The sequence below is a fragment of the Mustelus asterias genome, chromosome 2 (assembly GCF_964213995.1).
Source record: "Mustelus asterias chromosome 2, sMusAst1.hap1.1, whole genome shotgun sequence".
Taxonomy (NCBI): Eukaryota; Metazoa; Chordata; class Chondrichthyes; order Carcharhiniformes; family Triakidae; genus Mustelus; species Mustelus asterias.
This window is the reverse complement of record NC_135802.1, coordinates 81,806,356-81,819,390: the sequence shown is the minus strand read 5'-3', so window position 1 is coordinate 81,819,390 and position 13,035 is coordinate 81,806,356. Positions and strand designations below refer to the sequence as shown.

Genomic DNA, 13,035 nt, shown 5'->3' with positions numbered 1-13,035 from the left:
AGGAGAAAAATGGCCACTGAAGAAATAAATGCTGCACAGGACAATTTTATTTTCATTTCTAAAGTTAGAATATATTGTTTTTATTCAGCTAAGAAAACTGAAAGAAAGCACATTGATACTAGCTTATTGTGTGAGATATATTGAAATATCCCAAGATTTAGCACCTATATAAAAATGTTAGTTCTTTACTGTTTTATATGTTATAACTTAGAACAGCTTCCTACCACTAACACATCCTTCCCCACCATTCCCACTCCCCCAGTCCAACATTCTCACTTCTGACAGAGTCATCAGACTTGAAATGCTAGCTCCGTTCTCTCACCACAGATACCATCAGATCTTCTGAGGTTTTCCAGCATTTTCTGATTCCAGCTTTTACATTGTTCTCACCACGTTGAGATCATAACAGCAGTTTTCCATGTTGTTCTCTTGGGAACGCAAATTATAGAATCTGGTCATTTTTGCCAGCTTTAATCTTCAAGTTTTAACCAAATGTGGCACAATGGTTTGATTTTCCTTTTCAGTCGTAGTGGAGGTCAGCCCTTCACTCTCGGCTTTTCAGAAAAATCTAAATTATTAAATTTGGCTATATATTTTTTAATTTACGTTTTTTGCAGTGCCATTTTGCAATTCAAACTTGCATGACATCATCTCAAAGCCCAAATACCAACCTCATATCGTTGTTAAAACCATGCAGTTGAAAAAAGAAAATTTGTAAAGAGCAGACAAAACCTCCATGACTTCCTCAATAACTGGGTCATAACTGAAGGCTTTTTGTAGAAGGAGAATACCATTTGTGCGAACAAATATGCACACTTTATTTACAAATTTGTGAAACCAATTAAAATAGAAGAGCTTTGGTTTTAGGCACATGCACATATCAGAAGCATTAAAATAACAGTAAATGCAGTTTACAAATTGTAAGATAAGATTACATTTTTTCCAACTCTGGTAAATTAACATGACTCAGTATTTTAGTATATTACTAGATAATTTATTTGTCAAAGTTTCATGGCCAAGACCACATTAGATTTCACAATTGTCAAGCTGAATCTGATTTCACTCATTAATTAGTATTTAAACAGTTATTGCTTCAGTAGAGGACCATACATCTCAATATCTTTGCATGGAAATGAAAATATGATATGCTCTACTGAATTTAATAAATGTAGTGCACCTTCGGCTACACTCAACTATATGACAGCAGGAATTTAATTTAACAGAAATCAGTACTGATGTATGAAACAGGACCAGAGGTGTCTGAGGCACAAGCGTACAGTTATTCCTCTTTATGACATTTAGGATTATGTAGAAATAGAGCAAAATGTAGAAACAAATCATAATGATGCAATAATACACCAGGTCTTGAATCTTGCTTAATGCCATGTTATATTGGCATATCCTCCTTGTACATTAATTCTAATTTCCTGGAACTGAAAATAAACATCTGTATAATTTGTACAACATTAATCCAAGTAGTCTTTGTTAAAGTGGCTCATTCCAAGGAGCACTGAATTCAGGTTTTCATGAGTTTGAACTAAAAATGAATTTACTGCGAGAGACAAGATAAATATAGGTTCATTTCTTGTGTCAAGTTCTGTTTAGTATCACTATGGGTGATGGTCAGAGCCCCAGGAAAGTCTTGAAATGAACTGAACCAGCTCCAAAAACATGACTCGCAACCAGGCTTATTTCTGCTGTACCTCAAAATAATTCAGACTTCAAATTGCCAAGATAATGGAACATTTTGTTTCCCCATTACTTTGAGAGCAACGGATGCTCAGTGACAGAAGGTACACAGAGGTTTTCAAGGACAATTAAAAAGCAGTATCTTGGATTCTTTCCTTTTTTCTTAGCTCTGGGATGTTTCTGCTGGGATTAGATTTCCTGTTGTATCCAGCTGCATGCACTTGCAGGTACAGGCAGACACTGGACATTCATGGTGATCCCTGTGGGGAGAAAAAAGACAAAAGCTGCAGCAGTAAAGATTAGAACTGGAAAGACGGGGTAGCCATTGAGATATCACACAAGATCATGTCTATCAATTCTGAAATTGGCCCATTCATTCCGATTCGTAGTGAAAAACAAAATTTATTTCAGACTTGGGACAGAAGGGGTAAAGAGGAAGGATGACGTCAACAAGGATTTTAAAAAGATTAAAATCTAATTTATGTTGAAGTTTTACTACAGGTATTTTAAAACTACAGTGGAAGTGAAAAACATGCAGTTCCCAGCCTTACACTTGTCAAATCTAAAATATTGTTTAAAGCTATGTAGCAACCAAGCAGCTCCCAACAAAAACATGAAGTTGAGGCTTCTGGTGAAAGAAAAAACACGGTTAAAATCGCAACTGAGAATGAGCTGAAGAATGAAGTCCCGATATCTTTACATGTCTCTTCCGCAAACACCTGTTGTGGACTTGAGCCTTTCAATTTTGATTGTTTTTATGTGCAATATAGATGTATATCCTGAAGATAATTACTTAGCAATGTTCTTTTAATTACAATACATATTGCAGTAGCTTTTATTTAATCAGTTGTCTTCAGGTGTGAAAAGGTGTGTTAAGTTAATAAATCTTGTTTATAAAAAAATATAGCAAATAAATGTACCAATGCTACTCATGCCAACCAAGAATTTTATGTAGCTAAAGTGAGTTGGTAACCAGATGAACAATTGCAGTATTTTCTTCTCTGTGGGGAAGGTAAAGTCAATCTTATGCCAGTTACATCATAGAACGCAGCATCACAAAAACAGTCCATTAAGCCCAAATCTGAGAGTACTTTTCCTCCATGTTAAATCCTACTTTCCTCCTTATTACCCATATCACATATTTTCTCTCTTTTTAAAGCAACTAGTACCCTTTAATTGGAATTTGTGTTACAAGAAATTACCTCCATTCATTCTGTTCCCCACTTTTAATTTCATTATTGTCTTACATTTATGCTCCTTGTCTTTCTGACCAGTAAATACAAAACATCACAATTAACTTAAATTAAAATCCTCCACAATCTCAAAGACCAAGTGATGCCAAAACTTAATGAAAGAAATGAGAACAAAGTCTCTTCAGAACTGATCTGAACCTCTGGTAACATACAACCCAAAGCCTACAATGCATCTTTTCCATAGCTTTTGTACCTATAATGACATGCCTAAAACTTTACTGAATGTTTGAACGGTGGCTTTTTTTTGTTAAACAGAAATTTACAGCAGAGGAGGCCACCATTTGGCCCATCATACCTGTACTGTGAAAAGCCATCTATCCAGTCTAATCTCACTTTCTAGCTTCTGGTCCATATTGTAGGCAAGACAGTTAAAAGTGTACATTCTAAGTAACTTTTTAAATGCAATGAGGATTTCTGCCTCTACCACCTTTTTAGGCAGTGAGTTCTTAACCGCACCACCCTCTGGATCAAAACACTTTTCAACTTCCCTCTAGTTCTACTACCAATTAAATTTATGATCCCTGGTTACTGCTGTGGAAAATAAGTCCTTCCTATCCACTCTCTCTCAGACCCTCAATTTTATACACCTCACAAATCTCCCCTCAGCCTTCTCGGTTCCAAAGAGGACAACCTCAATCTATTTAATCTTTCCTCAGCCAATATTCACCATTCCTGACAACATTCTTAAAAATCTGTACAATCTCTCTAGTGTGATCATATCTTTTTGTAATGTGGTCACCATAAGCAGTACTCTAGCTGCAGTCTAGCTGTATGCAGTTCTACGATAACATTCCTGCTCTTTTATTCTGTGCCTCAGTTATAAAGTATCTCATGAGCCTTCCTAACTAGCTTATCTGCCTGTCCTGCAGCCATCGAGGTTGTGTGGATATGCAGAAGGATTCTCAATATCCTACTATTTTGTGTAATCCATTGGCTTGTTTGTCCTTCCCAAATGCATTCTCTGATTGAATTGTAATTTCTATTTTGCTGCCCACCTGAACTGTCCATCTTATTCCCCCCACAATCTACAACCTTCTTCCTCACACTCAGCCACATAGCCAATTCACCAGATAACTACTTAATCTCGCTGTATTTACATCTCTAAATCATGAATTATACACCACAAAAAACAAGGGATTTAACATTAAGCCCTGCAGAACCTTATCATAAAACAGCCTTCCATGCATTTAAAACACCTATCAGCTACCTTGTTTCCTGCCACGAAGTCTGTCCATGAGCTTTTACTTTTCTGACCAGTCATGTATGTTATCACTGTATGTTATAATTCACGGAGAAAATTAGGAATCCGGATTCAGTCTTTCCTCAACAAAAACCCAGATTCTCCTTTCCTCCTGCCCCACAAAGGTGGGAACAGCCCTTTATGTATACTTAATAATGCCCTAACCTTTCCCCAATCAGTAACACCTGCTTGCACTTACAACTAGGTCATGCACCTCATTGTGAGAGGATTACAACATTAACAATGTACGACCTTATGAAAAGCCTTGCCAAACTACATGTACATAAAATGTGTTACTCTCAATGATTCTTCTTATTACCACCTCAAAAAATTCAAATAAAACTAGTTAGACACTACCTTCCCGTAACAAATCGATGTTGACCATCCTGGATTAATCTGTGCCCAAGTAATGATTGATGCTGTCCCTCTATTTCCCAATAATTTTCCCACACCAAGGTTTGGTTGACTGACCTATAGTTCGGTCTATTCCTTTCTTCCTTTGGAAACATGGTTCAACCATAGTTGTTTTCTACTCATCCCACATGAAGCCAAAGAGGATTGGAAAAGGATGGTCAGACCCTCTGTTACTTTCTCCTTTGCTTCTCTGAATCATCTGGGCCTGGCGATTTTACTACTTTCAAAGATGCAAAACCGCTTAATATTTTCTGTCTAATTATTAACTCATCAATATTTCTTGCCCCTCCTCAACCACTTTTACTGCCCTCCCTTTCTGTTCTGCAAATGTGGGGGTAGTCTTTCTTGATAAGAAGCTGGTGTTTATAAAACTGAGACTTGTTATACTATTTCTATTAAGCGCACAATGTTGAGCATCACATGTAGGCCAGACCTAGTAAAAGTTTTCATCTGCTGGCTGACACGATCATCTTTCTCACAAATTACAGATTTACATAATTCAATTTCATACACTGGCACAATTAGACAAAAACCCATCAACTAGCTTGACAGAGATGGGATGAATGAAATATCTTAATGCACACATCTCAACATGACTTGGGAAAAAGAAAGTCATAATTCAACAACCTGGATAATTTCTCAACAGTCTGGCTAATTTTCTTTTGAGGGAAGTCACTAGGTTGGTGGATACAAAGTAGTCTTTTGACACTCTTGATATTTGACACAACATGGTTGAGCAGTGTAGGATTTGCTGTCAGATGTCTGGATTATAAAAGTTACTGTTTGCATTCTCATAGTTCTGATGGTGAAATTAAAGTCCACAGGGATTGAGATTGTTGCTCTTGATCTTTATCAATGAGAAAACACTGGGAAACTGTCAATAAGATCACAAATCAAGTCACCCAAGGCCAGTTTGAATCCAGGTCCCTCGTGCTGTAAGGCAACGGTGCTAACCACTATGCCGCCCTGATTAGTAACGAATAAATGATTAGTAATTTCAGAAATATGAAGATGAGGTAATACAAATGAGGTCTGGTTTTTCCTTCTGCTAAATAGCAACTATGGGGTACCTAAGCAGTTATATTTTGTCTATTATTTTTCTACTTGGCACAAAAATTTATTTCTCCATTTTCAGTCTATTTTGTATTTCAGTAATACCTCCACAACTAATAATCTCATTAATCTAAATCCTATTTAATTTTGGTAGTAGTGCACTTAGGACAATTCAATAGCATGTAAAGTATTAAAGGGAAAATGACATTTCTCTACAGTGGCTGTAATATTTACAAAGTTGGCTAGTCGAGGTAGCAAAACATTATGCACATTAAAAGCCATAATGAAAAATTAATTAAATCAATGATTAAAAATATATACCCATGCAGTTTACTTATTTCTGTACAACGGAACCTGTTGTTGATCTAAGCAAATCTAATATCTAGTTGCTTGTAAACTCCCAAAGCCAATTGGAGGGCAACTGTAGCTGTTTCAAATTTCTACCTCCTGATCAGAAAAAGCCAGCATGAAATGGCAGGCATCGTCACAGATAAATAAACTTTGAAAGGCTAACAGGCAAAGTGCAAGATCTGGAAGAGGTATAACAAGCAAAGACAGCGACTTAAATGGTAAAGATCTCAGGGCCTTAGAGTAATGACATGCTGCATCAGAAATTGTTAGAATGCTGACTGAACCTACAAACAAGGCTCCTTGGTTAGTACCAAATTCACCTTTCTCCTAATGAGGAACTTGGCAAACTGGGGAAACTGAACTTGCATTCCACCAGTTCATGCATTTGTAATCCAAAATACTCTTGAATGATGGATGATAAGGCGTAGTTGATGGACACAGCCATCTGGGGAGATTACATTACCTTTTATAATGCAGGTTCTAAAATGGGCCAATGCAGTGCATCTCATTTCTGAAAACTATAAACTCTACAAGTTGGAACTAATCAATTTATATCTCAACTCAGATATCTCACCATTACCTGAACCAGCTGAGCATATGACCAGCATGACCTCCATGACGACAGTTCTGGCACCAAGTAAACCAGTTATTGAACTGAGCCAATTTCTTGTCTTTGCTAAGATCAACTTTTTCATCAGACTTTCCAGTTCCTATTCCAAGAAAAAAATTCATACAGTTATAGTGTAAAAATAGTAAGATGCTTAAAAGTTCCAAATATATTATCAATGTTTTGCTCTACCTTACTGTCCACAGTGTTCTCTTTCCTATTAGTTAAAATTTATTACTGACAAAAGGTAATGATGAATTTACCTAATGTTTTTATCACAAGTATTTCTTTTTAGAAATGGATGAATTTTCTTTGTCTTGTGCACATTTTTGTTTCTCTCCTTTTGAGTTGAGTATGTTTACAGTTGGTAAAAAAGGATTCATTATCATTGTGAAGAAACTTGATTAACTAACAAAATTATGGTACAAGTTGTGTTGACTGTGCCACTTTTGTCAACCATGCCAATGAATTTTTTGTTGTTCTCCTCACCCAAACAGAATGGTTTGCCAAATCTTTTTATTCTGAAAAGGCTACCAGTTAAATGCATTTGTACAAGCGAAGGGTGTATTCTAAAGTCTACAGATGTAAATCATGTAACAATGGGCACCACCCACCGATGACAACATCCTGTGTGGCACACACACACACACGTGGTGGGAAGACAACACGGCAGTGTGATTAGTTTTGTATAGTCTAGAAAGAAGCCAGCACAGATATGCTCATCTGAACGGCCTCCCCAACTATTTTGCTAAAGGATTGCTCTGATTTCTATTTTAACCATACTTTTAGATAGTGTCCTGATACCAAACATCAACATTTACCTAGACAGCTTGAAACTGGTGTTCCCATATTGATAAGACAGAGTGCACAGCGGGGAAGAGGTTTACGACATCCTGGACAACTTGTGACCTTTGATTTGGTTGGAGAACCACTAACACCATATTGGCTGAAACTTCGTCCCTGATGTGGCATGGCAGAACAACTATATGATATTGATTTTCCACAGAAGTTGCAGCTCACAAACACCTGGAATACATATTTTAATATACAACTGAGAACATGAAACGTGAAGTATCTTACCACATTGAAGTAATTTGACTATAATTTCCTCACAAAGGTAACAAAATGTAAGTCAACACAAAATGGTTCTCATTTCCGAAAACAGACCCATTAGAATCCCTACAGTGCAGGAGGAGGCCATTCCGCTCATCGAGTCTGCACCGACAACAATCCCACCCAGGCCCTTTCCCCAATAACCCCACTTGTTTTCCCTGCCAATCCCAACACTAAGCATGTCCAATCAACCTAACCCGCACATCTTTGAGTATAATGTGGGAAAATATGAAGTTTTACATTTTTGGAAGGAAGAACATAAGAACGGAGTATTATTTAAAATGGAGAAAAACTACAGAAAGCTGAAACACAAATGGACTTGGGGATACTTGTGCATGAAACACAGAAAGCTAGCATACAGCTGCAGCAAGTAATCAGGGAGGCTAATGGAATGTTGGCCCTTATTTCAAGAGGGTTGATGTATAAGAGTAGGGAATTCTTGCTCCAACTGTACAAGGTACTGGTGAGACCACATCTAGAGTACTTTGAGCAGTTTTGGTCCCCTTATTTAAGGGGACATATTATTTCATTTGAGGCAGTTCAAAGAAGTTTCACTTGAATGATCCCCAGTATGGAGAAATTTTATTTTATGAGGAAAGGTTAAACAGGTTGGGACTCTACTCATTGGAATTTAGAAGAATGAGAGGAGATCTCATTGAAACATATCAGATTCTTCAGGAGCTTGACAGGGTAAATGCTGAGAGAATGTTTCCCCTCATGGGAGTGTCGAAGGCCAGAGGGTATAGTCTCAGATTAAAGCTGTGCCAATTTAAGACTGAGATGAGGAAGAATTTCTTGAGGGTTGAGAATGTTTGGAACTCCTTGCTACAAAGAGCTGTGGGGGCAGAGTTATTGTGCATATGTAAGGCCAAGATAGATAGATTTTGATCAGCAAGAGAATCAAGGGTTACAGGGTAAGGGCAGGAAGGTGTACGTGAGGAATGTTGGATCAGCCATCCTATTGAATGGTGGAACAGGCTCAAGGGGCCGAACGGTCTACTCTACTCAGTGATTCATAACTGCTCTGAACTATTGGATTGTCTTTCACAGTAGTGCAATATAACATCCTTATAACATATAGGTATGTCCCTGTCAGGCAAGGAGGAATTGGTAGGGCTAGGGAACCGTGGTGCACCAAAAAAGTTTCTTTGTTGGTTAAAAAGAAAAAGGAGGCTTATGTTCGGATGAGACGTGAGCACTCGGGTAGTGCACTAGAAAGCTTTAGATTGGCTAAGAGGGAGTTGAAGAGCGAGCTTAGAAGGGCTAAAAGGGGACATGAGAAGACTTTGGCGGATAGGGTTAAAGAGAATCCTAAGGCGTTCTATAGGTATGTCAAGAACAGAAGGTTGGTTAGGGCAAGTTTAGGGCCAGTTATAGATGGCAGAGGGAAGTTATGTGTGGAACCGGAGGAGATTGGTGAAGCATTGAACCAATATTTCTCTTCGGTGTTCACGCAAGGGGACATGAATATAGCTGAGGAGGACACTGGGTTGCAAGGGAGTAGAATGGACAGTATTACAGTTGATAAGGAGGATGTGCAGGATATTCTGGAGGGTCTGAAAATAGATAAATCCCCTGGTCCGGATGGGATTTATCCAAGGATTCTCTGGGAGGCAAGAGAAGTGATTGCAGAGCCTCTGGCTCTGATCTTCAGGTCGTCGTTGGCCTCTGGTATAGTACCAGAAGATTGGAGGTTAGCGAATGTTGTCCCATTGTTTAAGAAGGGGAACAGAGACTTCCCCGGGAATTATAGACCGGTGAGTCTCACTTCTGTTGTCGGCAAGATGTTGGAAAAAATTATAAGGGATAGGATTTATAGTTATTTGGAGAGTAATGAATTGATAGGTGATAGTCAGCATGGTTTTGTGGCAGGTAGGTCGTGCCTTACTAACCTTATTGAGTTTTTTGAGAAAGTGACCAAGGAGGTGGATGGGGGCAAGGCAGTGGACGTGGTATATATGGATTTTAGTAAGGCGTTTGATAAGGTTCACCATGGTAGGCTTCTGCAGAAAATGCAGATGTATGGGATTGGGGGTGATCTAGGAAATTGGATCAGGAATTGGCTAGCGGATAGGAAACAGAGGGTGGTGGTTGATAGTAAATATTCATCATGGAGTGCGGTTACAAGTGGTGTACCTCAGGGATCTGTTTTGGGGCCACTGCTGTTTGTAATATTTATTAATGATCTGGATGAGGGTATAGTTGGGTGGATTAGCAAATTTGCTGATGACACCAAAGTCGGTGGTGTGGTAGACAGTGAGGAAGGGTGTCGTAGTTTGCAGGAAGACTTAGACAGGTTGCAAAGTTGGGCCGAGAGGTGGCGGATGGAGTTTAATGCGGAGAAGTGTGAGGTAATTCACTTTGGTAGGAATAACAGATGTGTTGAGTATAGGGCTAACGGGAGGACTTTGAATAGTGTGGAGGAGCAGAGGGATCTAGGTGTATGTGTGCATAGATCCCTGAAAGTTGGGAATCAAGTAGATAAGGTTGTTAAGAAGGCATATGGTGTCTTGGCGTTTATTGGTAGGGGGATTGAATTTAGGAGTCGTAGCGTTATGTTGCAACTGTACACAACTCTGGTGCGGCCGCACTTGGAGTACTGTGTGCAGTTCTGGTCCCCACATTACAGGAAGGATGTGGAGGCTTTGGAGAGGGTGCAGAGGAGGTTTACCAGGATGTTGCCTGGTATGGAGGGGAGATCCTATGAGGAGAGGCTGAGGGATTTGGGATTGTTTTCGCTGGAAAGGCGGCGGCTAAGAGGGGATCTTATTGAAACATATAAGATGATTAGAGGTTTAGATAGGGTGGATAGTGATAGCCTTTTTCCTCTGATGGAGAAATCCAGCACGAGGGGGCATGGCTTTAAATTGAGGGGGGGTAGTTATAGAACCGATGTCAGGGGTAGGTTCTTTACCCAGAGGGTGGTGAGGGATTGGAATGCCCTGCCAGCATCAGTAGTAAATGCGCCTAGTTTGGGGGCGTTTAAGAGATCCGTAGATAGGTTCATGGACGAAAAGAAATTGGTTTAGGTTGGAGGGTCACAGTTTTTTTTTTTAACTGGTCGGTGCAACATCGTGGGCCGAAGGGCCTGTTCTGCGCTGTAATGTTCTATGTTCTATGTTCCCTTTTTGAATAGGCATGTCGTTAGCTGTTGTCCAATTCTCCGGTACTTCTCAGAATCCAAAGTCTTTTGAAAAATTTCAACCAATGCATTAATTATCTCTGTAGCTACTTCTTTTAGGATACTAGGATGCAAGCCATCAGGGCAAGGGACTTATCTGCCTTTAGCCCCATTAGTTTGTCTAATACCCAAATTAACAAGTTTGTCTGATTTCCCTTTCTTTAAAAAAAAATCGATCTTTTCTCCAAATAAACCAATATTTTTACACACCAATATTGCGCAGATTCTCAAAAAAAAGACTTTACCTGTGCAAGAGGCTTTGAACATGGGTCCAACTTACTCCTATGGATGTCAAATTCAGCCCTCTTATGCCAGAACCGCCAAGCATCAAGCAGATTTCGATAATTTTCAATCCAATATTGGACCCTGGAATCTTTCACAACATCACTCGGAAAACCCTGAGAAAGTTAAAATACTTTACTTAAAAATTCATAATGCTCTCTGAAATCACATCATTAAAGAGGTCAGAAATTACTTTTCGCGACATTTGCCAAAGAAAAGTGGGTGGCAATCACAACTTATGTATAATCTTTCTACAAAATATGATATCTTGGTTGTCCATAGGTCATGAGTTATGATATGAATAAATAAAATGTAGAGATTGTTTTTCAAGGCATTTGGCCAGCTCCTACAAACAATTCTTGTTCAGCGATGTACCTTCTTGAAGTAAAGCAAGCTGAAGATAAACATCACACTCTTTGAAATACACCTCTTTTCAACTATTATATCGATCTTTCAATCATGTCTCTTTTTAACCAATCATACTGAAAAACTAACCAGTCATTAGTTAACCAAATTTATTAACTATTTTACAATTAAAATAATTATTACTCGCAATGATTTGCTGTGCAGCATTTATCCATCAGTTTGGGTGGAGATAAGCAGCAGCAAGAGAAAGAAGTTATTAATGGGAATAGTTTATAGAAGCTCTGACAGTAGCTATAGACAGTAAGAAGTTTAACAACACCAGGTTAAAGTCCAACAGGTTTATTTGGTAGCAAAAGCCACATGAGCTTTCGGAGCCCCAAGCCCCTTCTTCAGGTGAGTGGGAATTCTGTTCACAAACAGGGCATATAAAGACACAAACTCAATTTACATGAATAATGGTTGGAATGCGAATACTTACAGCTAATAAAGTCTTTAAGATACAAACAATGTGAGTGGAGAGAGCATCAAGACAGGCTAAAGAGATGTGTATTGTCTCCAGACAGGACAGCCAGTGAAACTCTGTAGGTCCAGGCAGGCTGTGGGGATTACAAATAGTGTGACATGAACCCAATATCTCGGTTGAGGCCGTCCTCATCTGTGCAGAACTTGGCCATCAGTTTCTGCTCAGCGACTCTGCGCCATCGTGTGTCGTGAAGGCCGCCTTGGAGAACGCTTACCCGAATATCAGAGGCCGAATGCCCGTGACCGCTGAAGTGCTCCCCAACAGGAAGAGAACAGTCTTGCCTGGTGATCACCAGGCAAGACTGTTCTCTTCCTGTTGGGGAGCACTTCAGCGGTCACGGGCATTCGGCCTCTGATATTCGGGTAAGCGTTCTCCAAGGCGGCCTTCACGACACACGATGGCGCAGAGTCACTGAGCAGAAACTGATAGCCAAGTTCCGCACACATGAGGACGGCCTCAACCGGGATATTGGGTTCATGTCACACTATTTGTAATCCCCACAGCCTGCCTGGACCTACAGAGTTTCACTGGCTGTCCTGTCTGGAGACAATACACATCTCTTTAGCCTGTCTTGATGCTCTCTCCACTCACATTGTTTGTATCTTAAAGACTTTATTAGCTGTAAGTATTCGCATTCCAACCATTATTCATGTAAATTGAGTTTGTCTCTTTATATGCCCTGTTTGTGAACAGAATTCCCACTCACCTGAAGAAGGGGCTTGGGGCTCCGAAAGCTCGTGTTGATTTTGCTACCAAATAAACCTGTTGGACTTTAACCTGGTGTTGTTAAACTTCTTACTGTGTTTACCCCAGTCCAACGCTGGCATCTCCACATCATAGTAGCTATAGAACCATAGAATCCCTACAGTGCAGGAGGCGGCCACCTGGCCCATTGAGTCTGCACCGAGTCTCCGAAAGAGCATCCCACTCAGCCCGCCCTATCCTAAAACCACGTGATTTATC

General features: G+C 39.5%; 1 protein-coding gene across 8 annotated transcripts in view; it reads right to left on the bottom strand.

Annotated features, from left to right (window-relative positions):
• Window positions 1-30: 30 nt before the first annotated feature.
• The window catches only part of mios (missing oocyte, meiosis regulator, homolog (Drosophila)), a 53,329-nt gene continuing 40,324 nt past the window's right edge, over window positions 31-13,035 (bottom strand). For all 8 annotated transcript variants that reach the window (XM_078238123.1, XM_078238134.1, XM_078238152.1 and 5 more), the window contains 4 exons: window positions 11,147-11,299; window positions 7,429-7,633; window positions 6,581-6,710; window positions 31-1,949 (listed from right to left, as the gene is read on the bottom strand). In XM_078238123.1, coding sequence (XP_078094249.1) covers window positions 1,853-1,949; window positions 6,581-6,710; window positions 7,429-7,633; window positions 11,147-11,299 — 585 coding nt within the window. In that variant the 3' untranslated portion in view covers window positions 31-1,852. The remainder of the gene's footprint in view (window positions 1,950-6,580; window positions 6,711-7,428; window positions 7,634-11,146; window positions 11,300-13,035) is intronic.